Genomic DNA, 24,015 nt, shown 5'->3' with positions numbered 1-24,015 from the left:
CCCAGGTTGAGACCCATGTGGCGAGGAGCCGAGGGTGGCTCTGGCTGTCGTCCAGCGAGCCTCTGAGCCCCTTGGTCCCGCGACAGCAGAAGACTGAATGTTGCCAACAGCCGCGTGAGCTTGGGAGCGCACGGTTCCCCACTCAGCCTTCAGATGAGACTGCAGCCAGCCCGTGCTCCGATCGCAGCCTCGTGAGGTCCCGAGTAGGAGACGAGGTGAGCCACCCCCAGGCTCCTGACCCACAGGGATGGAGGTGATAAACGTGTGTTGTTTCAAGTTGCTGATCTGTGGCCATGTGTTTGTTAGGCAGCATCATCTGACTGATACAGAGTTCGAGCCGAGAGCCACCTTGCTACAAAGTCAGACAGGCCTCGTGTTCCTCAGGCAGAACGAAACGGTTTACAGACACTGTCCTATGAGCCACGTCCCCCGCTCCCCCCAAATACGGTCACTTACAATCACACTTACGCTGGTACAAAGGTTCCCACCAACACAAATATCCACTCCTATGGACAATTGCACCGCCCACCCCTACGTGTAGCCTACACCATCATTACATACACAGACTATCACAGTAACACCCTACCCGAATGACAGCCACACACACACAGACACAAACACACACGAGTGTACGCGTAGACACAAACCATCTGCCTGTCCATGCCAAGTTGCACAAATGCACCACCCATGGTCACCGCACCCCCCCCCCCAGGCCTACAGCCCACTTCATGGCTTGTCAGACACAGTCCCACGGGGTCCCATGAGTGTGGCGTTATCTAGACAGTCTGGAGCACTCAGAATCTCCTGGTGGAGGTAAAGCCCTGACCCCAGGAGACACGTCTTCCTGGGCAGACCCCCTCTCTCTGGGGCATAGCTGGTGGGAGACAGACTCTGTCTTGAGCCCCCTCAGATCCTGCTGGTGCTGGGTCCAGCCGCCTGCCCCTGGATGGGGCCCCGGGTACCGCCTCCCCAGCACCCCATGTCCCCCTGCCTGAGGCTCGGTGGTGACACACTGTGCCAGTCTGTGGGCCGTTGTCTGGGGACACCCTCCATATTCACGCTGGACAGTCCCCTTGGGTTGTGCTGTGGCCATGGGCCAGTCCTAGGCCTCCCCTGCCTGCACCCCAGCCTCACCTCAGGCTGGGCGAGCAGTGGGACTCCAGGCTGGCGGGGTGCTGTCGCAGGCTCTGTGGTTATTGCCTGGTGGCCTGAGACCCATCCTGCAAGCCTCCCCCACCCCCCACCCCCACCCCCGAACCGAGGCTGTGGGGACAGAGGTGAGGACTGATCTGGGACCTGGGGTGGGGGCACAGGCCAGAAGTCACAATGGATGGAGCAGGGGCAGTGTACGTTAAACACCAAAAAGGAGGAACCGAACTCTGAGGTCCATGTGCATTTCAACTCTCCCCCCTGCCCCCAGCAAGGTCACAGTGATCTAATGGGGGAGACACAGGTCTGGCTCGGGGCACCCAAGGGAAAGAGACAGAGATGGGCAGAGACAGGGGAGACCTGGCGTCCTCAGGCTCAGCGGGGACGGGCAGCTTCCCCATTTTCTCATGTGTGGATCCAGGGGGCCACCTCCAGCACTTGGCTTTGGGGGGTGCAGACAGGGCTGGGGGGCAGAGAAGGAGGGAAGGCAGAGCCGTGTGGCAGAGCCAGGTCGAGCCCCAGACCTGCCGTGGGCTCACTGGGGCCTCGGTTCCCCCCCCCCCACCCACAGAGGTGTTGGATGAAGGAAGGGAAGAAGAGAGATGAGAGGGAGAGAGAAGGAGAAGGGGGGGATGGTGGGGAGGATCGAGGGACGGAGGGCTGGAGGAGGAGGAGGAGGAGGAGGAGGAGGAGGAGGAGGAGGAGCAGGGGCTTTGGGAGAGGCTTGGACCGGCTGGTGGCAGGCGTCCCGGGCTCACATGAGGACGCATTTGCCCTTGACGCGGTCTGTCCTCTTCTGTTTGCTGGAGCGCTTGCCGTCGATGTTCAGGCTCATGTTTCGGCGCGTCTCCAGCGTCAGCAGCTCCTGGAAAAGCTCCTTGACGTTGTAGTTCATCTTGGCCGACGTCTCCATGAAGGCGCACTTCCACTCCTGGGCCACGGCCTGGGCCTCGCGGGTGTCCACCTCCCGCTGTGTCTCATCGCACTTGTTGCCCACCAGCATGACGGGGATGTCCTCTACGCTGCCCTTGATCTGCACGATGAGCTTGTAGATGGGCCCCAGCTCCTCCAGCGACTGCTTGCTGGTGATGGAGTAGACCAGGATGAAGGCGTGGCCCTTGGAGATGGACAGCCGCTGCATGGCCGGGAACTGGTGGCTGCCCGTGGTGTCGGTGATCTGCAGCGTGCATACGCTCTTGTCGCAGCTGATCACCTGCCGGTAGGTGTCCTCGATGGTGGGGATGTAGGTGTCCCGGAACGTGCCCTTGACGAAGCGAAGCACCAGCGAGCTCTTGCCCACGCCGCCCGCCCCGAACACCACCACTCGGTAGTCGTTGCTCTGTTCAGGCATCTTCCACGCGGTGGGTGGGGGTCAGGGCCGGGAGGGCTCGTGCCAGCTGCTAGAACCCCAGACCGACCCTGCACAGAGAGGAGTGTCAGGCACAAAAGGCCCCAGGCGGGAGGGGGGACAGCTCTGGGCCCCTGGGGGTGAGGTGATACAGTACAAGGGGCAGCTTCTCAGAGGAGACGGTGCTTCTCCCGCATCCTGGGAAGGCCCTCTGGTTGATCTGGCTGACTTGGCAACTCTACCCTACAGGCAGGCTTGGAGCCAGCCTCCTTCGCTTGCTTCCCAGCCCCGACACAACCTGGGGCCCAAGCTCCTTCCCAGGGGACGCTGGGCTGGAAGAGGTGCAGGGATGCGGCGTGCAGTGCACAAACTTCTTTCCCCACCTGCACGTCCCCCTCCCCCAGGCTGCCCTGGCTTCTCCTTCCCTTCCTAGTACGGCCGTGAGTTCTTAGAAGCCAGCAGACCTGGCTCTGTGACCCTGAGCCTCAGTGTCCTCTTCTGTGAAGTGGGTGAACGGGTGCCTCTCTCCGACAACCACAGGCTCCCTGCCCTTCCCCCAGCCTAGAGGTCCCTGAAGCTCACGGGAACCGCGTGTCTTTCACAGGCCTGTCCGCTTGGGCCCAGAAGTGACAAACCTAGTGGCCCAGGGAACTTGCACTGTAAAGCTGCTCCCCTCTCTTATCCCGTAAAGGCGATCCTGATGCTGGAGGTCCAAGAGTCACAATCTTGCAAATCGTGGCCCTGATTTCTGAGAGCAGCCCAGACTGGAGGTGGGAAAACTAAACTGAGCCCAGAGAGAAAGGTCCCCCCTTCCTGCACTCTGCACCCAGAGGATAGTCTGGCCTGTCCTGGCCTCCGGTTCGGGTCTGCTGTTGTCTGTAGGAACAGAACCTCCTGAAAGGGCATCCCCTATCATCTCTCTCTGCACCTGTAGTCAGAGAGGTCCAGTGGCCTCAGGAGCTCACACAGCACAACAATCCCTGAAAGGATGGAGGTGGGGGGAGAGCCCTGGGCTGGGGGGGGTGGGGGATAGCAGAAGGCCTGTCCCCAGCCTGTGTCCTTACTTAGGAAAAGCAGGACACCCCTTCCCTTCTTTCTTCCCAGCCGTCTCTGAGGGTCCCTGAGTACGGAGGTAGGTCCACAGTGGGAGAGAGGAGACATAAGATCGCAACTGGACCAAGTCACCTCCCTCGGGTGTGCAGGGGTGTAAGACCAGGTGGTGAGAACCCGGGAAGGTCAGCTGGGGCCCCCAAGCCGTGGTTTTGTCCTCTGTGAATGTGAGCAGGCACGCTGTCTGCTCCACAGGTTGCTGGGGCGAGCACTGTGGGAGCCGGATAAAGCCCATAGCCAGGCTCCCGGCACACGGGGGCTCCTGGGAAAGATGGGCAGTCATAACTGTCCATCACCAGGGCTCAGGGCAGGTTCTGAAGGATCACAGGTACCAGGTTCGCCAGAGACAGAGCGATAAAAGTAACAGCAGACACATACCCCACTTACGTGCCAGGCCTGCCTCTACAGGCTTCCCAGTACTACCTCCTAGTAGACCGGATAGGCATGGGGGTGATGTGCATAGCAATTCTCACCATTGGGAGCCGGCGGCGGGGGAAGGGGGTGGCGAGGGGCACCGGCCAGCTTGGCAGGCACTGCCCTTCCCTGGGTGGGCACCCAGAGAAGTGGGCACGTGAGTGTGCAGCCAGGCACCGCCATGACTGGCTGGGAGACCCAGACCGCCCTTGTCCTGCTCCGGGTGCAGACCCCCTGGCAGGACTCCAGGCCCCCCAGCATGGTGTCCTCTAGAAAGGGCCCTGCGACCCCGGAGTAGGAGCCCCCATTCAATAACCCATGCCAGGCACCTACCTTGTGCTGTTTGAATCTCACCCTCTTCCTCCTCCTGCCGGGTGGGGGTAGGGGGCACAGCAGGAGGCTCCAGGGGTGGGGGGGACTAGCTCAAGGTCACAGATCAGAGCAGGATTTGAACTGGGCCCTGGTTGGCTACATAGACCTCCTGTGCAAGGCAGCCCTCCCCAACACTCCTGGGGCCAGGAGAACAGGCCGGGGCCCAGGGGAGGGCATAGGACACACACACACACACACACACACACACACACACACACACACACGCAGCAGGGCTCAACCAAATGGGGGGAGGGGTCTGGCTTAGGGACCTAGGGGTTGGATGACAGGGGGCCTGAGGGAGGGGAGGCACACTCAGGGGACCGGCCCACGGGGCTCCCCTTGGCCAGCGGAGGATCTCAGTGGTGGGGGAAGGGCCCGACCAGGGGAGGGGCTCCCGGGCGAGGGGCTTGGTTCGGCTCCCGGGCGAGGGGCGGGAAGCCGAGCCGGTGCTCCGCGGGAAGACGGGCCCAGGGCCCAACTGGCCCCGCGCGGAGGGGGCTCTGACTGAGCGGGACCGACCCACCCAGAGAGGGGGCCCGCGCTGGACCTGGGGGAGGGGCCGGCTTGGCCCAGGGGCGCCCGGCAAGTACCGCGGGGGCGGGAGGGCGCGGAGGGGGAGCTGTCCAAGGTGGCCGCGCCGAGGGCCAGGGCCCCTCGGATCTGGGGAGGGGGCTCCGGTGGGGGGGGGCCGCCGGGAGGAGGAGTGCCCGGCCCCGCGGACGGGAGGGTGGGGCTCGGACAAAGGAGGGGCGCGCGCGTGGGGGGCGGCGGGGCCCGGCGCCCCGGCCCCCCGCCCCGGCCGCCTACCTGGGCGCTCGTCCTGCGGCGCCGCCGCGGCTGCTGCTGGCCGGCTCGTGTCCGCTCGGGCGCCGCCGCCCCCCGCGCGCCCGCCGCCCGCCCGCCCGAGCCGCCGCCGCCGCCGCCGCCGCGCCCGCGCCCGTCCCCGCCCGTCCCCGCCCGCCGGGCGCCGCGCTCCGCCCCTCCCCGGGGACCCGCGCCCGGCCAAGGTCACCGCCGCGCCGACCCCCGCCCCGCGCACACGCGCCCCTGCCGGCGCACCGGGGAGCCACCGGGCCGCGGGGGCGCCGTGGGGTGGGGTCTGCCTCCGGGGGGCCCCTGCGCCCCAGGGTCACCCCGGAGCCAGGAGCTGGGCAAGAGCCGGACAGAGTCGAGGTCACCCGGCGAGCAAAGGGAGGGGGCCGTTGGCAGAAGTGCACGTGAGGGGCTGGGGGAGCAGAAGGGGCCGGCGGGGGCGGGGGTGGGGGTGGGTTGGTGGGGCCCCACACTAGAGTGGGGCTGTTGCTGGGATGAAGACGGCATCTCCGACCAGGAGATGTCTGAGGCAGCAGCTGGGGGGCAGTGGGAATGTACCCGGAGACCCCGCCCCCACCTGAGGGGCTTCGCCCCGGCAGGGGCCGCAGAGGGGAGCGAGAGAGGAAGTGAAGACCGCGCTAGGTCTGGGTCGGTGCCCCTAAGTGCAGCCCACCCAGGGGGGGATGGCAGCTGTAAGACCGGGGGCCCATTTGAATGGAGGGGTGAACAAAGGGGGCTTCGGAGCCCGGTTGGTGGCTTTGTTGTCGGAAACGTCTATCTTCCTCTGGTAGTTGTCGCTGGGAATAAATGTTTGCCTTTCTGAAGTGCCTGTGCGTTTGGTGTCCGTGTGTCCGGTTTAAGGCAACAAGACAGCTCCTGAAAAACAGGACGGAGGGCAGAGGCTCATCTTGGAGACTGGACTGTCAGGTGCAGCAGCTGGGCTAAGGGGGGGCATGACAGCCCCAGGCTCCAAAAAGCCCGTTAGAGGAAGGTGCCCCTTGATGGGAAGGTCGACACCAAGGTCCCACGAGAAGGGACTCTCTGGGGCCAGAACAGTGGGAGGGTAAATGGTGTTTGATAGGTGGTGAGCTCCCCATCATGAGGTGTGTGAGCAGATGGTCGGCTGGAGCCTACAGGCCCCTCGGGCTTTTGGCTTCTGGATCCTCATTGACTCATCGTCTCCATGGCTCTGACTGAGGTGGATGCTTCCTGCTCCCCTTGGAAACGTGGCCACTGTTTCACCGTCCCTCAGAGCCACCTGGCTCCCACAGAGGCTGGGCTGAGGTTCGTCCTGCTTCTGGGGCTCAGAGGCCCCCATTTCTCCCCGATCCAGACCCTCCAGACCCTCATCTGCAGGCCTCTCTCACCTGCCTCCTTCCTGGTCTCCCAGGATCACCCCTCCAACCCTCCTTCCTCCCAGGCATTGAATGCCCAGCTTCTAACAAGGGCCTCTAATACTCTAATGCTGCCTGTGGCTCCCTTCGCCAGCTTCTCAGCCTGGCGTTCAAGTTCCTCTGAGGCCTGGCCTGAGCGCTCCTCCTGGTCCCTGGGGGCTGCTTGGAGCTGTTCCCCGGGGACACTTCCCTACTGTCCTGTTGGGGCACCTCAGAGCGTGATCTGGCCCCAGCCCCTCATCTTGGGGTGCCCTCAACCAGAGATGAAGACAGCCCGGTCGGCAGATAGGTAAGAACTTTTGGTCTGGGTTGCCATGTCCCAGCCAAGCGCCCCTCTGAGCCTCAGTTTCCTCATCTGCGAATGAAGATCGCTGTTGTCTCTCAGGGCTGCAGGGAGTGATCCGGATGACGTCTGCCTACGTGGGGCTGCCAGGCACATGGGTACCCCGCGGCGACAGCCCCGCTCCCTTCCACTCCCATGGCCTGCCTGCCGTGGTCTCCTGAGCGACCGGCCCACACTGGGCTTGGGCCTCCAGCCTCTGGCCAGCTCTCCGGCTCCTCCGGGTGCCTGCCCAGGCCAGGGCAGGCTGACTCATGCGTAGGAGCGTGGGCGCAGCCAGCAGCTCCACTCTGTGGCTATTTATAGCTCCCAGGCCAGGCTCTTGGCCTTGTGAGCTGGGGGAGGACAGGCCCGAGTCCCCTCCCTGCTCTCCCCAGGGCATGGGGGCCCAAATCGCCATTGGAGCACCCCAAACTAGGATAGCCGTGACCCTTGCCTACAGCCGGCCAGGGGGCCCTGGCCTTTGTGAGCGTGGGTATGTGCTGGCAAGAGGCCGGCTGGGGCTGGAACTCGAGTCCCTCCAGCTCTGAAGCCGCCACCCAGACTTCTTGCTGTCCCTGGCTGGCCATCCCTGTCCTGCAGAAGCCCTCTCCACTGCAATGGACAAGCGTTCACCTGCAAAGTCCCAGCTCCTGGCCTGGCCTGGCAGCCCGTGGGAATTGTCCCCGTCCCAATGCTCCTCCCCTCCTCCCCCCCCCCACCCCCCACTCCCGGTGGTACCGTGGGGGGAGGAAGGTGGCTGACATGCATTCTCTGGCTCTGTGCTCCCAGGATTAATGCAATTAGGTGGGCAAAGCAGAGGCTGAGGGTCACACAGCCTCTAACAGGTGCAGTTTGCCCCACAAAGGCTTTTTTGTTTTTTTTAAGTTTGGTGTCAACGTTTGAAAAGAAGAAAATCATTTGTCAAAACTCAGTTTGCCTTGAAAAAATGAATGGGCTGGCCCTCCCGAGCCTGAATTCCTGCCAGTCAGTCTCTGCAGGAGCTGGACCCCAGCCCCGGCTGAAAGAGGATGGTTCCTCACCAAAGCCACCTGGCGGGCCAGTGCAGGCAGCCCAGGGCTCCTCCCCAAGTATGGGGTCACTGAAGTCTTTGCACTGGCAGGATAAAGCCCTGTGATGCCAGGGTGGCTGTGGTCAGTCAGAAAAAAGGGCCACGACTCCCAGAGACCTCATGGCCTTTGCACAGCCTGCCCACCTTCCCCCCTCCCCCCCACTGGAAAAGTTCTTTCCCCATCTTCTTGGGACTCGAGTGGCTCGTAGCGATTTCCTCCCGGACCATGTTGCTAACATTGTTTCCATTTTCCTTGTCTCTCTCCCTTCGCTTTGCTTTTTCTGTCATTGTCACCTGATACTGCACTGCACGTGGGTGTCATCTGTCCCCTCACTAGGTGAGCTGCCATGCGTCCCAGGGTGCTGGGCCTCACCCTTGGGTGAGTCTGCTCCCAGGGGACACGGGGCCGTGTCTGGGAACATCTGTAGTCGCCACAATTGGGGTACTCCTGGCATCCCGTGGGCGGGGGCTGGGGATGCTGCTCCCTCCCTCCCCACCCCGCCCCTGCACAGTGCCCAGGACAGTCCTGTGTTGGCAGTTCTGGGGGAGAGAGCCCAGAGGGCCATGGATCCCAAACGTGTCCCCAGACCAGCATAACCGGGGGGCTTGGCAGAGATGCAAGTCCGGCAGCCCCACCCTGCAGCCAGAATGCTGCTCCCACCCTACACTGGGCAAGACCGTCCCAAATGTCTATGGTGCCGAGATGGAGACAGTGTTCTAGGCCATCAGCCCAAGGGGTCAGAGGGAGGCCCAGCCGGTCCCTTGAGGGAGAGGGCCCACCAGCTGTGGAGCAGTTTACTTTGGTCATGCCTCCTGTGCGCTGCAGAAGCGGGAGCTCTGAACTGCCCATCTGTCCAGCCAGGGTGGGCAGCCCGCGATCACAGCCCGCAGTCGGGACACCGCAGCCAGCCAGGTCAGCGGTCCCTGCCCCGGGAGCTACAGAGGCCTCTGGGGTGACAGGACACGGAAGGGCTTCTCCCTGCTTCGGCCTAGTGTGGCTTCAGCACCTGACCGCCCAGAGAACAGTTCCAGGGTCCTCTGGAATGACACCCGTGCCCTATAGTGGACCCCTCTCCTCCTGCAGGAGGCGCTGGGAAGGTCAGAAAGGTTGGTCACTGGCTTTGTCCACAAGCTGGTGCATGGTTCAGGGCGGGCGCAGGCTGGGCCAGGTGGGACGCGTGCCTCCCTCTTCCTGACAGGGCCGAGGGTCCAGAGCTAGTGGCCAGGGGAGGTCTTGACACCATCCGTGGAGGCACCATCCCATCCACTGCCTGTCTTGGGGGCTGGAAAGACACCGGCCGGGAACCGGTGCTGCCCCTCCCCGCCCCCCACTAATAACTTCTGCACCAGAGACGCAAACAGCAGACAACAGAAGCCTTGACACGCTGCTATTAAGGTTGATTCAATCCACGAGGCCTGGGTGCCGCCTCGTAATTTCCTCCTGTCTCCAGATGAGGGAGGGGAATCTGGGTGACTCCATCCAGCTGCCGCCTGTGCCGTGAGCCCCGACGCACAGCAGACCTCAGAGGGCTGAGGGTGGGGCCAGGGACTTCCTGGTGGAGGCAAACGCTCCAGTGGGCTTGGCCGACGACCGGAGCCCGGTTGGAGGTAACCCTCCTCCTGGCAGAGCTCTGAATGGCGCCCCCAGCCCAGGGCACCCCCCCTAATCCTGCCCATCCAGGAACCTGCCGGCTCAGGGCCAATCAGGTGGCTGGGGGCGGCCCCGACCCTGCCAAGTCCACGCAGACAAGGTTGGTGCCCGGTGTTCTGAGCTGAGGCTGCGGTTATTTACGACAGAAAGCGGGGTGTGCGGTCTGGGCACTCACATCCACGCCGTGACGGCAGCGCCTCCAGTCCCGGCCGAGTGTGCTACGCTGTCTGTCGGCAGGTGTGCGCCTCCCTCTTTCGCACACGCACACAGGATCTCACGGCTAACTGGCCTCTACGCACAACTCACCATCACTTCCCGTGACTCAAAGCAACATCTCTCCCTGTCTGCACCAAGGACATGCAGCCCAGTGGGGGCATCCTCTGCGGGGGTGTCCAGGGCACTGTGGGGGCTGAGTGGCACCCCGGCCCCACCCACTGGGTGCCAGGACACCCCCATGTGGCAAACATAGATGTCCCCAGACACTGCCTGGTGCGCCCTAGGGGGTCACCCCCTTACTGAGAAAGACCCCCAGGAGGCAGGAATCTCCACCGACCTTCCCTCAATATGACAAAGTTGCATAGCGATGGCCTTTTGCGGCTGACGTCCAGTCTCGTAGGGGGGCTGATCCCGGGCCAGGTGCTGAGCAATCCAGTCTTGTTCAAGACAAAGCTCCTGTCAGCAAGTGGCAGTGCTCTTGTGTCAGAGCTGGTGGGGGGACAGGGCCACCAGGGGCCAGGGAAGCTCAGGAGTGAGTGCTGCTTCTCCGGGGCCTCCGTCAGAGGGCAAAACAGCCACTCTTCCGACCTTGACGTGGGGACGGTCTGCTCCTCGCCCCACGCGGGGAAAGCTGACCAAAGTGAAGACACTGTCACCCCTCACGGCTGGCCGACCGTGGCAGCTTCCATAAGCAGGTCCCAGGGCTGATCCTGGCTCCGCTGACCACAGAAGACAGGAGGGGTGGCCGGGAGTGGCCTTGGGGGGCTGCTGTGGCAGTCTGTGTCCGCTCTTCCAACATAGCCCCCTCACACTTCTCGGGGCTCCGGGGTCCTTGAAGCAGCTTTGCTGGGGCTGGTGGGACCGTACTGAGAGCAGGTCAGCCAGGAGTGGCCATGGCCAGCAGATGGAGAGGGTTAGGACGCTGGGGACCAGGGTGACTGGCCTGGGGCCCACAGAGGGGCACCCGGGTCTTTCCACACCCCAAGGTTCCTGGCTGGCGTGACGGTGCCCTTCCTGGGTTGGCTGGTCAGGAAGCTGGCTCAGGGTGAGGGGGACAACATGGCCTTGGGGACCTCCATGGGCTCGGCGGGGGGACATGGGCAGTCAGGCTGTGGTGTCCCCAGGGCCACTCCATGGAGCTGATGGCTGGCAGGAGGGGAGACCATGCTGTGTGTGTGCTTTCGGCAGTGATGGGGGATACAAAGCTGAGACCCCGGAGCAGACCTCCTCGGTCCAGGTGAAGGTGGGCTACAGAACCTGGTGGCTCCACAGACACCCGCCTCCCCACCCCTGGGGAGAAGGCCAAATGGGTGGAAACTTCCAGTTCCGGGGTGGGGTGAAGTGTGGCAGCAGAGGCTGCCAACACTGGGTTTAGGCCACCATGGAAAGGAGGGTGGAGGCCCCCACCCCCATGGCGGTCATCGTCCCAGCACAGGGACAGGGCGGGCCGTGTGGGGTTCAGAGATGGGGCCCCAGAAGAAAAGAAGTTTCTAGCAATGGGACAGTTCACATGACAAGGTGGGGGCAGGCAGAGCACAAGTGGGGGGGCTCGGACACACATCCCCACTCCCCCTGCCTCTTGTGACAAAACTCAAGGGGGCCAGGGCCATGGCACAGGTGTCCCCTCGGGCCTTGCGCTGGGAGGGGCTGAGCGGTGGCAGCAGGCAGCCCCCGGGGTGCGGGCGCGCCCACCCACCCACCCACCCACGGGCAGGCAGTTCACGTCCCGGGGCAGAAGGGGCCTGTGCTTGCCAGGGCTTAATCTGCTGAGCGGTGGGGGGGGGTGGGGTGGGGGGGGAGGGCTGCCGGCCGTGAGGGGCGCAGGGTGGAGATCCAGGGTCCTGGGAAGGCACGCTCCAGGGCCCGCGTGCCTGCAGCTGAGTGGCCAAGTGAGGAGGCCCGAGTGCCCGTGACGAAGCTTGCGAGGCTGAGGCCACAAGCACCCGGCCTGGCCACGGGCCCGCCCTCCCTCCTGTAGCACCTCTGGTGGCTTCAAGCCAGACATGTGGAATCCACTGGGAAAGGCTGTCACCCCTGACTCTGTTCCCAGAGGCACGGCTCTGGGCTTCTGCGACAACAGGTTGCCACGGAGCCGACGCCCAGGGTTGGCATCAGCCCCACACTCACCCGAGGCAGGTGCTGGCTTCATGTGTCTGTGCATCGGGCAAGGTGAATGGCGTGTGGCCCTGCCCCCATAGCCCACGGAAGTCTGTCTCACTCCGGGGACAGGACTGACAACCAACCAACCACGCTGGCCCCCGGCCCCACCTGCGCATCTCTCGGGTCCATGGGCCTCTGTTCCCTTAAAGAACCCACACGCTCACCTGGCCCACCAAGGGTGTGTGGGAGGGGGCACGCAGGAAGGCAGGGAGGAGGGGAGTCCTGAGGTGCCCAGGACCCTGCCCGTCTCCCAGGAGGCACGGCGTCAGGTGGCAGGAGTTAGAGCTGCCCTGTGATCCCTGGTCAGACGCTCCAGGCTGGCGGGCTCCTCTGTTAGGAACAGAGCCAGCTGGGAGCAGAGGACGCAAGTCTCAAGCCTCCGACTGGGCTCAGCGGCTCAGATAGGCCATATTCCTGTCCTGTACACAGGTGGGAGTGTGCGGGGGAGGGGAGGGTCCCAGCCCGACCCCCTCTGGGTGCCCGGGCCCCAGCGCCTGTGCGAGTCCTCAGATCCCGATGCCAGAGGACGACATGGCCACACAGCTTTGGTAAGTAATTATAAGAGCAGTATTTTTAAAAGTGGTCGCGGTGCCTCGGGCTCGGGGCATAGGATCTGGGGCGCAGCCCCTCCGTGCACAGGCGGGAAGCCCGGGGCCTGAGCGCCCCCGCCTGGGGGACGGGGGGCTGGGGACTGCCTGTGTCCGGCGGGCGGGCGGTGGGCAGTTCACCACTTGAGGAAGACCATGCCGGCCAGGACAGCGTAACCCAGCACCAGGAAGAGGACTTTGAGCAGACGGTCACTGTTCTCCTCCAGCTCCTTCGCCAGGATCTCAAAGAAGGTGACGAAGAGGAACGTGCCGCCCGCCAGGCCCTGCAGCAGCACCGAGGCCACGCTACTGGGCACCCCCTGTGCGCTCTCGATGCCCAGGCCGATGCCGATGCCCAGGGGAATCATGGCGCTCACGGTGACGGCCAGCTTGGCCGCGTCCCTCGGGGCCATGGAGCACCTGGCCATGCTGATGCCCAGGGCCACAGCCACCAGCGTCTCGTGGACGGCCACCCCCACGAACAGGCTCACCACCTTCTCGCCGTCCTCCTGCAGGCCCAGGGCCAGGCCCTCGAAGATGGAGTGCGCCGACAGGGCAAACACCAGGCTGAGGAGCCTCAGCGGGCTGGAGCGCGACAGCTCCTGGACGCTGAGCCCGTGTGCGTGGGGGTGGGGCTCCGCGTAGAGCGCATGGCCCCGCGTGCCCCCCATGAAGGGGCTCTCGTACTCCGAGTCGCTGCCAGCGTCCGAGCCGGCGTTGAAGGTCTCCAGATCGATGAAGGACGGCTTCTCCTTGCGGAACGTCAGGATGAGCTGCTCCAGGAAGACGGTCATGAAGAAGCCCAGCATCACGATGGTCTCGGCCAGTGGGTAGTCGGTGCTGATGTGCCCAAGACTCAGAACCTTCTGGAGCTGGAGCGGAGGATGTGTGAGGGAGGAGAAGGGGGAGAGGGGTTCAGAGGCGGGAGGCCTGGACACTCGCCACCAACACAACAGGGTTTCCAGATCTCACTGATCAGCTAGCAAAGCACAGAAGCCCCCCGTTCATACAAGAGGCTAAAAATGGGGGAAGGTGGACTCACCCTTTGGTGGATTTGGAAAAAAACAGCAACAACAACATAAAAATAACCCTATTACAAAGGGGGTTGTGAGGCTTTACGGGACATCTACTAAATCGGCCCAATAACGTTAATTGTGCTGCCGCGGGCTGAACCGTGGTCCCTAAAGATACGTGCACGTGGAACCTCAGAACGTGACCTTCTCTGGAAGAAGGGTCTTTGCAGATGTAATTGAGGTGCTCCCGGTGGAGAGATTCGTATCTTAAAGGTTCCCAGCCCGCAGAATCTCCAAACTAACCCTACTTGGAGAGAGGCGATTCAGTGACAGTGAGGCTGTTAGGGTGGGCCCTGAGCCGACAGGACTGGAGTCCTTACAGGAACAGGAAAGACACGGGACCACCACATGAAGAGGCAGGAAGGAGAGAGGCCTGCGAGGGACCCAGGCCTGCCGGCATCTTGGTCTCGGACTTGCAGCCTCCCCACTGACCAAGAGTAAACGCCCATGGTTTGAGCTGTGGCACACGGCTACGGCAGCCCCAGGAAACTCACGCATCAGGATCTTGAGACGAGATCATCCTAAATCAGGGCGGGCTCTAAGTCCAGCAACAGTGTCCTTATGAGACACAAAAGGAAAGGACACACAGAGACACGGGGAGACGGGCATGAGACTGGGGTGATGTACCTACAAGTCAAGGAATGCCAAGGATTGCCAACAAACCTCCAGAAGCAGGGAAAGGGCACAGGACAGATTCTCTCTCACGGTCTCAGAAGGACCCAGCCCTGCTGACACGGTGATCTCAGCCTTCTGGCCTCCATCACGGTCACAGCAACTGGCCTTTGCAGCCCTGGGGCCTGCGTGGGGTTTGCTTGCACAAGGCACCCCGACCTCCTGGGTGGACAAGCTGGGAACGAGGGAGACTCCTCAGACATCCACCTGCACCCCAGCAGATGCCTCGAGCTGGCCCCGTCCAGTAGAGCTTTCCAGTGACAGAAAGGCTTTCTGTCTGTGCTGATACCGATACGGAAGTCACTAGCCGCGCGTGGCCCATGTGGACCTTAGGCGTGGCTGGTGCGGCCAAGGACGGGCATGTTGAACCGTGTTTCATTTTAAGTCACTGAAACGTGACTAGACAGGCCTACAAACAGGCTGCCACTCCTCACAGCTGGGTCGGGTGGCCCCTGCTCACGAGGGTGTGTGTGCACTCCACGCTGGTCCGGCCTGGGGGCTGCAGGGTGAGCTGTCGGCCGTCTGGACCGCTCCCCCTCCACTTTCACTCACGGCTGCACAATGCTCACGTGCACACGCAATTCCCGAGGGCTCCACCTGAGCCAGGCGCTCCAAACTATGCTCGTGGCACCCCTTTCTTTCCTGTCACAGCCTTCGTGACAGCCCGGGAACACACACACACACACACACACACACACACACACACACACACTGGGGGCTATCCTGCCCCAGGGCACACCTGCAAAGTCTGAGGACATTTTGGTCGTCACGACTTGCGACGGGTAGTGCTGGCATTGGGGCCAGGTCATTCTCTGTCCGGGGGCCATTCTGGGCACCAGAGGGAGGTGGGAGAGGGTGTTGAATAGCATCCCTGGCCCCACCCATCTGATGCCAGGAGCTCCGCCAGTCGTGATGACCTCAGATGTCTCCAGACATCATCCAGTAACCCTGGGGGTAGGACGCCCAGGTGAGACCCCCTGACCCAGTGAACTGCCATCACTCAGTGTCCCCTGGCGGGAGAGTCGTCCCCCACAGGGGAACCCCCGCTGCCGCAGAGGCCGTGTTTTGTAGAGAAGCCGCTTCATTCATTTGCCAAACATCTCACAGAGGCCTGCGTGTGCTACACCTGGGGAGACACCAGCACGTGGGGAGTACTAACCCCCCACCCCAGGGATGAACACGGATCAGATCAGATCGAGGAAGACAAGGCAGACGCAAAAGCCACAGTGTGCAGCACTGCTCTCTGCAGGGTGACCGTGCCAGCTGAGGCTGGCCAGGGGCCGCAGGGGAGGGACCTGGCCCGCCAAGGCTCAGGTGCAGGCAGGCATGCGGCATGCAGTGGCTCTGGGAGGACCATGGAAGGGCCACATGCACCATCACAGCAGTCTGGGCCTGAGGACTCTGAGATTTTATCCCCCCTGGACGCTGACTGTGTGAGTCTCCCACACTGTGAACAAAGGAGCACGAGGTTAGCAGCGGAAGGCCACAGAAACGTGTCAACTCACAGCTCTGGACGCCCAAGATGCAGGCACCGGCTGTGGCCTGCTGATGAAACATGCGGCAGTGTTGGGGAGGCCCACGTGGCCAGGGCCTGAGGGCCATCCTCCGCCAGCAGCCGGGGAGAAACTAGGCCCCTGGGTCTGACAACCGGGAAGGGCTGAACTTGCCTTACCACCACATGAACTCAGAAACCGACCCGTCTCCTCAAACCCTGAGGTGAGAACACAGCCCACGGATCCCCGGAACGCTGTCTGAGAGAGCCCGGAGCAGGGGACCCAGCTACGTGGTGTCCAGACTCCAGCCCCACAAAAATTGTGATAATAAACACGTATCCGGTTAAGATGCTAAGTCTGTTGTGACTTGTTAGGCGGCAGCAGCTAACCGATACAGGTGTTGAAGAGAGGCCCAAACTGCCAGCTTCAGGACAAAGTGTATGGTAGCCATGGTGGGCAGTCTGCTCAGGTAGCAACGGGTGAGCTCGTCAGCGGGGAACCCTGTGTCTAGTTCAAACCCCCTGTTTACCAGACAAGGCCCAGAGAAGAGAAGCAAGCAATGCGCGGTCACACAGCAAATCCATTTCCTGTCACTCTTACAGTGTCAAGGCTCCACCCAGCTTGGTGGCTTTAGTGAAAAAACGTCAGTGACCCTTGGCCATAAGGTGCCAAGGGCGGCGCCTACCCCCGGGAACCCCTTACCTTTTCCCTCACGGCAGGCAGGAGGGCATTGAAGCACGTGGCCAGAAAGACCCCGCCTCCAAAGGTATTGCAGAGCGAGAGGATCTTTTTTGAGCGACTGGCCTTCTCAAAATCCGTCTCGATGATCTTCACCGGGAGCAGGGAGCCAAGCAGCATGAAGAAGAACACGCCCACCATGCAGAGGACTTTGGCCACCAACAACTTCATCATGGTGGTGGCCCAGGCTGCTCCGGTCACCGCAGGGCCAAACCATGTGTGGGCGCACACTCCCGTCCCACGATGTGCTACTGGGCCCAGCCACGTGGCTGGGGGCTCATGCCTCGGGACATCCGCTGTGAACGCCAGGGGCAACCGCGTCAGCTGATGGATCACCTGCCCAGCTCTAGTGACCAAACCCATCACCCCCAGGACCTTGCTCCATTCCAGGCCTGGCCCGCATCCCTGCCTTCCGCAGGAGTATCCACGGCTGCACTGTCCTGTATGGGAGCCACTGGCCACGTGCGTCTATTTAAGCTAAGGAGAACTGAATGAAAGGCAAAATTCCGCTCCTCGGTCACACCAGTCATACTGCAAGTGTCCAATAGCCACACAAGTGCCGTCGCCACCATACTGGACAGCACAGACAGAGAACATCTCCATTGCTGCAGAATGTTCCATCGGGTGGTGCTGCTCCACTGGTTTCCCACTGCCCGTACGTGAAACCAAGCACCATACCCTGTACAGAAGGCCCTGCACCATCGGCTTCGCTCACCCCACATGGGCTTTTGTGGGCCTTGAATATGCCTAGCCCGTTCCTGCCTCAGGGCCTTTGTATGAGTTGTTCTCTTGTCCTGGAACATATCTTCCCCCTGACCTCCCGATGATGTCTTTTAGGTCACTGCCTCCAGGATGCCTTGGAAGGGCCTCCCCTGGCGGACCTGTGCCCTAAACTGTATGCCTTGTACCCACCGCGAGTCCTGGTGCAGAACAGATGCTCAGTAACCACTGGCAAGCAAACAGGTGAGTTGAATGAAGCACGTGGACCTCTTTACAGGACTCCACGAACCCAAGTGGTGCAGATATCGCCCTGGACTCGAAAGCGTCACTGTTAGTACGAGGGCCCTTGGCTGCTCCTCTGTCCCTTGGTTTCCTCCTAACCTCCCAGCTCTCACTGCCCACACCCCACTTCACTGAGGTCTTCAGGTCTCAGCTCGGATGCCACCGGATGGAGGGGCCTCTCCCTCCCCTTCCCTGGCGTGAAGTTCTGGCATTATTTGTTCTACGGGAAACTGCATAACTCAAGAGTCCCTGAATGCGCTCCCTTGCTCAGGGCTGCAAGCTCCGAGCGGGCAGAGAGCCTGTCTTGCTGGAGGCGGGCCCCCCAGCAGCACCCAGTGCACAGGCAGGTCGACGGCGGGCATCGCGTAAATCCCTGCCGGGTGTCCAGATGCCCCGGTCTGTGCAGTGCGGGTGGGGAGGGGGGGCTGTGCGCTCTCAACCCGGGGGCTGATGGGGGTGGGACCAGGACAGCACAGGCGCATTCATTCATTCACTCACTACACACCGAGCGTCTCTTGTGTGCCCGCGCTGCAGCGGGGGCCCCGGGGAGGGCGAGGCCGAGGCCGAGAGGGCTCCGCCCGGGAGGGAGCAAATCGCGCTCTGCCCGGGGGACTCGAAAGCTAATTACTACAGACAGACCTCGCCGATCGGGGGGGAAACCAGCCTCGGGGCCGCAGCCGGGCCTCCGCTAACGGGCGGCCGAGCCGGCCAGACCCCGAAACGCCCCGCCCTGGCACCCAGCCCCAGGCCCCCGGTGCCCGGCCCCTGTCCGCACGCACCTCCGCCGGGCCCTCGCCCGCCCGCCGGCGCCTCCCGCCGCTCAACCGCCGCGCGGTCTCGACCCCACAAGCCGTGCTCCTGTCCGGCCCCGGCTCCGCGCGCGGCTGCCCACGCCCCGCCCACGCCGCTGCTCATTGGCTACCCCGAGCGCCACGGGCCGAGTGCATCGTGTCCATTAGCCGCTGTGGTTGCCACTCATCCTGTGGAACCCCCCCCCCCCCCCCGCTACCCCCGCCACCCCCGCCACCTCTCCTACCGGCATGGGAAAGTAGTTTCCTGTTTCTGAGCGGTAGGTACAGCCAGCAGGTGCCTCCGGCGGGAAACTCCAGCCCTAGAGGAATGGTTCCGGTACGACTTGGCTGCCAGAGCTGTCCAGGGGTGCCCGGTGCTGAATCCCTCTCTAGGGAGGTTTGGCCATTGATGGGAAACCATTTGCTACGGGAGACTGTCTCTCCCTGAGCGTCCACGACGCTGGTGTCCTTCCCTTCAATTTAAGACGCAGATTCATCTGTGTCCACATCCCTGCCTTCTATGTGTTCCAGGGCCTCTTGTAGAAGAACATCTGTGAACAAACCAAGATCCGCCACCCTCCCCATGCCCCGCCAACTTTGGAGCTTACATTCTAGGAGGACACAGAAAATAATCAGTAAACATAGTAAGTAATGCAATTATGTCGGAAGGTAACAAGTGCCCTGGGATAAAAGAGCCAATGAGGAGCTATCAAAAGTGCTGGGTATGGGTTGCTATTTTATTTTATTTTTTTAATTTTTTTTTCAACGTTTTTATTTATTTTTGGGACAGAGAGAGACAGAGCATGAACGGGGGAGGGGCAGAGAGAGAGGGAGACACAGAATCGGAAACAGGCTCCAGGCTCCGAGCCATCAGCCCAGAGCCTGACGCGGGGCTCGAACTCACGGACCGTGAGATCATGACCTGGCTGAAGTCGGACGCTTAACCGACTGCGCCACCCAGGCGCCCCTGGGTTGCTATTTTAAGTAAGATGCTTAATGTTTGAGCAAAGGCGAACATGGAGAAGTTAGTCCAGCGGGTATATGGAGGCAGACCATCGCACACATAAGGGACTGAGAATACGGAGGCCCTGGCAGGTCTGTGCAAGAATGCCAGTGTGGCCAAAGCACAGGATAAGAGGACATGGGTCACAAGAGGCCTTGGAGGGAAATAGGGAGCAGTTGCAGTTTTGGTCAGAGACATGACAGATCCAGCATCTTTTAACACAATCATTTGGTTATTGTATCAATGCTGCTAACAGGCCAAATAAGATGAAGACTGAGAATTGTTGATAGTTTTTAGACAGAGAGAAGATAATACTTTTTTAAAAAGCTTGTTTCACTGCCCTATAAAAACAACCAGACTTATGTGCTCACTTCGGCAGCACATGTACTAAAACAATAATTAAAAAAATTTTTTAAAGCAATAAGAGTTATAAAAGAGAAGACTGTATTCATTTGTTTACTAAAGTCTTGTTGTCAGCATACTATGAGCCAGGCATGGAGAGAGCTGCTAAGAATAAAGCACAGAGTGCCACGGTGTGGATGGACCCAGAGGACACTGTGTGCAGTGACAGAAGACAGACACAGAAGGTATGTCCTGTGTGACTCCACTCACATGGGGTCCCTAGAGGAATCCCATCCAGAGCACTGGTGGGATCCAGTGCTGGGACAAAGAGCGGGGAGTCAGTGTTTCATGGGGACAGAGTCTCAGTTTGGGGAGATGGAAAGTTCTGGAGACAGATGGTGGGAGTGGCTGCATGACAGTGTGAGTGTTGCCTGATGCTGCTGAACTGTGCCCTTAAGAGTGGTTAAAATGGTACATTTAATTTTATGTATATCTCACCACAACTAAAAAATTTTAAATTTCTTTTCTAAATGTTTGTTTGAGAAAGAGATAGAGTGTGAGCGGGGGAGGAGCAGAGAGAGAAGGAGACTGAAAACCCCAAACAGGCTCTGCATTGACAGCTCAAACGAGGGGCAAAACCCCACAAACTGTGAGGTCATGACCCGAGCCAAAGAGTCAGATGCTCACCTGAGCCACCCAGGCACCCCCCCCCAAATTTTCCATTAATGGAGTATAAAACGAACCCTAGGTCCTCACAGTTCACAGTCTAGTGAGAGAGACAAATATAAATGAATAGCACACCACGATGGACAGATTTCTAAGATGGTTCCACATGATCTCGACATCCTAGTACCCATGCCTTTGTGCGATTCCCTCCTTGACTCTGGGCTGCGCCTGGGGACTTGATTCTAACAGAATATGGCAGAGGAATGGGATGTCACTTCCCTGACTGGGTTACAAAACACCGACTTCTGTCCTCCTTCTGTCCTCCTAGCATAACTCCATTGCCTTTTCAGCTTGTGTGCCTTGGCGAAGCAAGCTGAGATGCTGGAGAGGCCCGCGCTGCAAGGGGCTGAGGATGACCGCCAGCCAACAGTCAGCAGACCTTCAGTGCAAGAGCCTGTTAAATTACTGGATCCTGCCAACATCATGATCATGGAAGGGGGTCCTGTCTCAGCCATGCCTTCCGATGACCGCTGCTCAGTGGGCACCTTGATTATAGACTTTGAGAGACCCTGAAGCTGAGGCCCCATCTAAGCTGCACCTGGATTCCTAATCCACAAAAACTATGGGATAACAAATGTTGCTCTTTCAAAGCCACTAAGTTGGGGGGGGGGGTAGTTTGTTAGGCAGAAAGTAACTAGGTAATGCACATACGTAAAGGAAAAACTACCGACTGTACTAAATGCCCTGAAGAGGGGGGCCTGGGTGGTTCAGTCGGTTAACCATCTGACTTCAGCTCAGGTCGTGATCTCATAGTTCATGGGTTCAAGCCCCGCGTTGGGTTCTGTGCTGACAGCTCAGAGCCTGGAACCTGCTTCAGATTCTGTGTGTCCCTCTCTCTCTGCCCCTCCCCCACTTGCGCTCTCTCTCTCTCTTAAAAAAAAAAAAAAAAAAAAAAAAAAAGCCCTGAAGAGAAAGAGTTTTGTGTGCGAATTAACCAAGTCCACTGTGGGTGTGTGTGTATGTGTGTGTGGAATGTAGGGCAGCAGAAGACAGTTGGTATAAACATAGATAAGAACTTGCTGTATTTGAGGGACTGGGAAGCTGGGCTGTTGTATCATCGCCTGCCCAAGTGGATACATAAAATTATGGGGGCACCTGCGTGGCTCAATTAAGTGTTTCACTTCTGCTCAGGTCATGATCTCACCGTTCATGAGTTTGAGTCCCATGTCAGGCTCTGTGCTGACAGCTCAGAGCCTGGAAACTGCTTCAGATTTTGTGTCTCCCTCTCTGCTCCTTCACCACCCACCCCCTCAAAAATAAACGTTAAAAAATTAACCATCATACCATTATGCTCTAAGAAAATCTGCCCACCTCAAGTCATATTCTAAATTTTCTTCTATGATCTTTATAATTTTGCCTTTTAAAAAAATTCCATTTTACACACATTCAAAAACAGGCCACACTAACCCATGGCAATCAACACTAAGGCAGCGTTACCCTTGGGGGACATGAGGGGAGATGGCTGGATTCTGCTCTTGGCCCCGGTGCTGATGACAAGGGCATGCTCTCTGCATGAAAATTCATCGGGCTGTTTGCTCATGATGTGTGCACTTATGTGCATGTGTTACGCTATGAGGAAAAGAGCAGCCTAGTAAGGAGGGAGAGAAGAGTGGACCCCCACACCTACCTGACCTTACAAAGAGCTTCCGACAGCCACAAGCTGAGCAGAATCTGTGGTTCCATTCTCCGACCTGGGCACAGAAGGGATCTGTATCTCCCACCCTATATTGTACCAGGCACCCCAGGACGGCGGCCTTGTCATGGGACAGCGCCCAGCAGAAAGTCCGTGGCTATGAGGATTTACAATCCTGAAAGGGAACCAGGTCTGAGAGCACAGCTCTGACCCCTAGGGCCATGGCAGTTTCTAGCCTCCCGCCCAGGTGGTTTCAGAAATGGACGTAGCCATTCTTTCTGTCCAGAGGCCGCGCGCCAGCCCTGGGATGGAGGCACGCGGGAGGCCGCGGTGCCGGTGCGCCACCTGGTGGCCCGAGTGTCTCACCCACGAGAGTCCCTTTGAAATCATTGCTTTTCAAAAGGGAGAGGAGGTGGAGGGGTGCTGGGAAAGCCAGCTCAGTTTGGGGTTTTCAAGTCACCCAGGTTGGCGCGCACAGTTTGTACTGCAGACTTACAAGAGCCCTCTAGAGCCAGCAAACAGACTGGTTTCGTGGGGGCAAACTGTTCAGGACAAGTTTACGTAGGGCCCACCAGGTGCTGGCAATACCGACGGTCGTCCTCTGGGGGTGTGCCGGGCACTGCGGGGGGCTGGTTGACATCCCTGGCCCCACCCCCGCCACGTCCCCAGACACTGCCCGGTCCCCTAGGGGAAGCACTGACCGCAGGGGACCCCTCAGCACCCTGGGACGGAAGCTGGGTGGGCTTGCAGCCCGGCGCCCAGGAGCCTGGGGGTGCAGGGACGGGAACAGACCCCCGTTTCCATCTGCTGCTGCCCTGCATCCCAAAGCTCCATCCACTCCCGGGAGCTTTCTCCAAGTCACGACTTATGCTAACTCTGTGCTTAATTGCCGTTTCTTTCTCCCCCTCAACGCACCTCTGACAGCAATGTTCAGAAAGATCCTATTTCTACCTCGTGTGGGATCGGGCAGTAATTAAGCGTGACACACTTCTTGTCAAGGCGCACGGAGAAGCTGCCAGCTTCTGGGAGGAGATGTTGACAGCCGCTTCTTTTCTTCCCCTCATCCCACTCTGCCAGCGGTTCCAACACAAAGTTTCTGGAGCTTTCCTGAACACTTAGGCTGGGTGTGGGGCCGCTCAGGGACGGACACACAAGATAGAAGAAATGAGATTATGTGGGGAGACCGAAGACATATGTAGATGTTTCCAGAACGTATGGCTGGTATTCACGTGCCAGCCAGGGCTTCTCAGAGCAGGGTTCTCCAAACAGATGCATCAGCACCACTTGCGCTGCCCACGTGAAGGCCAGACCGATGGGGGCTGGCGAAGCAGCATCCCCGGCCCCACCTGCTCCATACCAGGAGTGTGGTTGCCACGGCCACAGCCATCCTGACGCAGACCGGTATCCCCAGGGCAGGGCCGCCCTGGTGAGCCCAGAGGAGCCTCACGTGCCCTCGGAGAGGAGTGCTAACCTCGTGCTCACGAGAGGGGTGCTCCCCAGGGCAGCCGCAAACCTGGAAACTGGGTCTCCCCACCCATGGATGGAGCAGGTCGCCTGTAGAGTGGGGTCCCCAGGAAGTCCCTGCTGACACAGAGCACTGGGGTGGGAGCCAGGACAAGCCGCTGGAGGGACAACTTCCCTTGCCTGCAGCAGTTATAAAGGGAGGCCCCGGGGGTTACCCAAGGGAGAATGGGTGGACTCTCAGAACACACTAGAGAAGGAACATGGAATAGTCTCCCTGTTCTTGAGAGGCCAGGAGTCCAGGCTGGCCCCTCAGGGGAGGGTTATGGGAGATGAAAACAAGGGAGAGAAAATACAGAACCAGCCCAGAGATTCACTGTTTCTGGAATCGTCTGTGACCTCGGACACAGAAACTGCTTCCAGCCTCATCACACCAGGCATTGACAAGATTCACACCCAGCATGTGCCAGAGGTAG

General features: G+C 60.4%; 2 protein-coding genes and 1 long non-coding RNA gene across 7 annotated transcripts; 1 reads left to right on the top strand and 2 right to left on the bottom strand.

The window, feature by feature from the left end:
- Nucleotides 1-1,844: 1,844 nt before the first annotated feature.
- On the bottom strand, nt 1,845-5,319 carry DIRAS1 (DIRAS family GTPase 1). Of its 2 annotated transcripts, none has more exons than XM_053220166.1 (2): nt 5,201-5,319; nt 1,845-2,568 (listed from the first exon to the last, which is right to left on the bottom strand). In XM_053220166.1, exon 2 carries the CDS (start codon nt 2,498-2,500, stop codon nt 1,904-1,906), a length of 597 nt encoding a protein of 198 aa, XP_053076141.1. In that variant the 5' UTR covers nt 2,501-2,568; nt 5,201-5,319; the 3' UTR covers nt 1,845-1,903. The 2 variants fall into 2 exon arrangements, with proteins under 2 accessions (XP_053076141.1, XP_026905009.1); XM_027049208.2 differs by lacking the exon at nt 5,201-5,319 and adding an exon at nt 4,355-5,115.
- Nucleotides 5,320-7,872: 2,553 nt separating this feature from the next.
- SLC39A3 (solute carrier family 39 member 3) lies at nt 7,873-18,732 on the bottom strand. Of its 4 annotated transcripts, none has more exons than XM_053220163.1 (4): nt 18,363-18,502; nt 17,494-17,611; nt 16,546-16,877; nt 7,873-13,477 (listed from the first exon to the last, which is right to left on the bottom strand). In XM_053220163.1, exons 3-4 carry the CDS (start codon nt 16,753-16,755, stop codon nt 12,743-12,745), a joined length of 945 nt encoding a protein of 314 aa, XP_053076138.1. In that variant the 5' UTR covers nt 16,756-16,877; nt 17,494-17,611; nt 18,363-18,502; the 3' UTR covers nt 7,873-12,742. The 4 variants fall into 4 exon arrangements, with proteins under 4 accessions (XP_053076138.1, XP_053076139.1, XP_026904996.1 ...); XM_053220164.1 differs by having other exon boundaries at nt 17,494-17,629; nt 18,363-18,488; XM_027049195.2 differs by lacking the exons at nt 17,494-17,611; nt 18,363-18,502 and adding an exon at nt 18,620-18,732.
- A 616-nt stretch (nt 18,733-19,348) lies between these two features.
- Nucleotides 19,349-21,313, top strand: LOC113596330 (uncharacterized). The gene is made up of 2 exons (XR_003417081.2): nt 19,349-19,964; nt 20,736-21,313. It is a non-coding gene; the product is annotated as an uncharacterized LOC113596330 (long non-coding RNA).
- Nucleotides 21,314-24,015: the final 2,702 nt, after the last annotated feature.

The sequence above is a fragment of the Acinonyx jubatus genome, chromosome A2 (genome assembly GCF_027475565.1).
Source record: "Acinonyx jubatus isolate Ajub_Pintada_27869175 chromosome A2, VMU_Ajub_asm_v1.0, whole genome shotgun sequence".
Classification (NCBI taxonomy): Eukaryota; Metazoa; Chordata; class Mammalia; order Carnivora; family Felidae; genus Acinonyx; species Acinonyx jubatus.
This window is presented reverse-complemented; position numbering and strand designations above follow the sequence as displayed.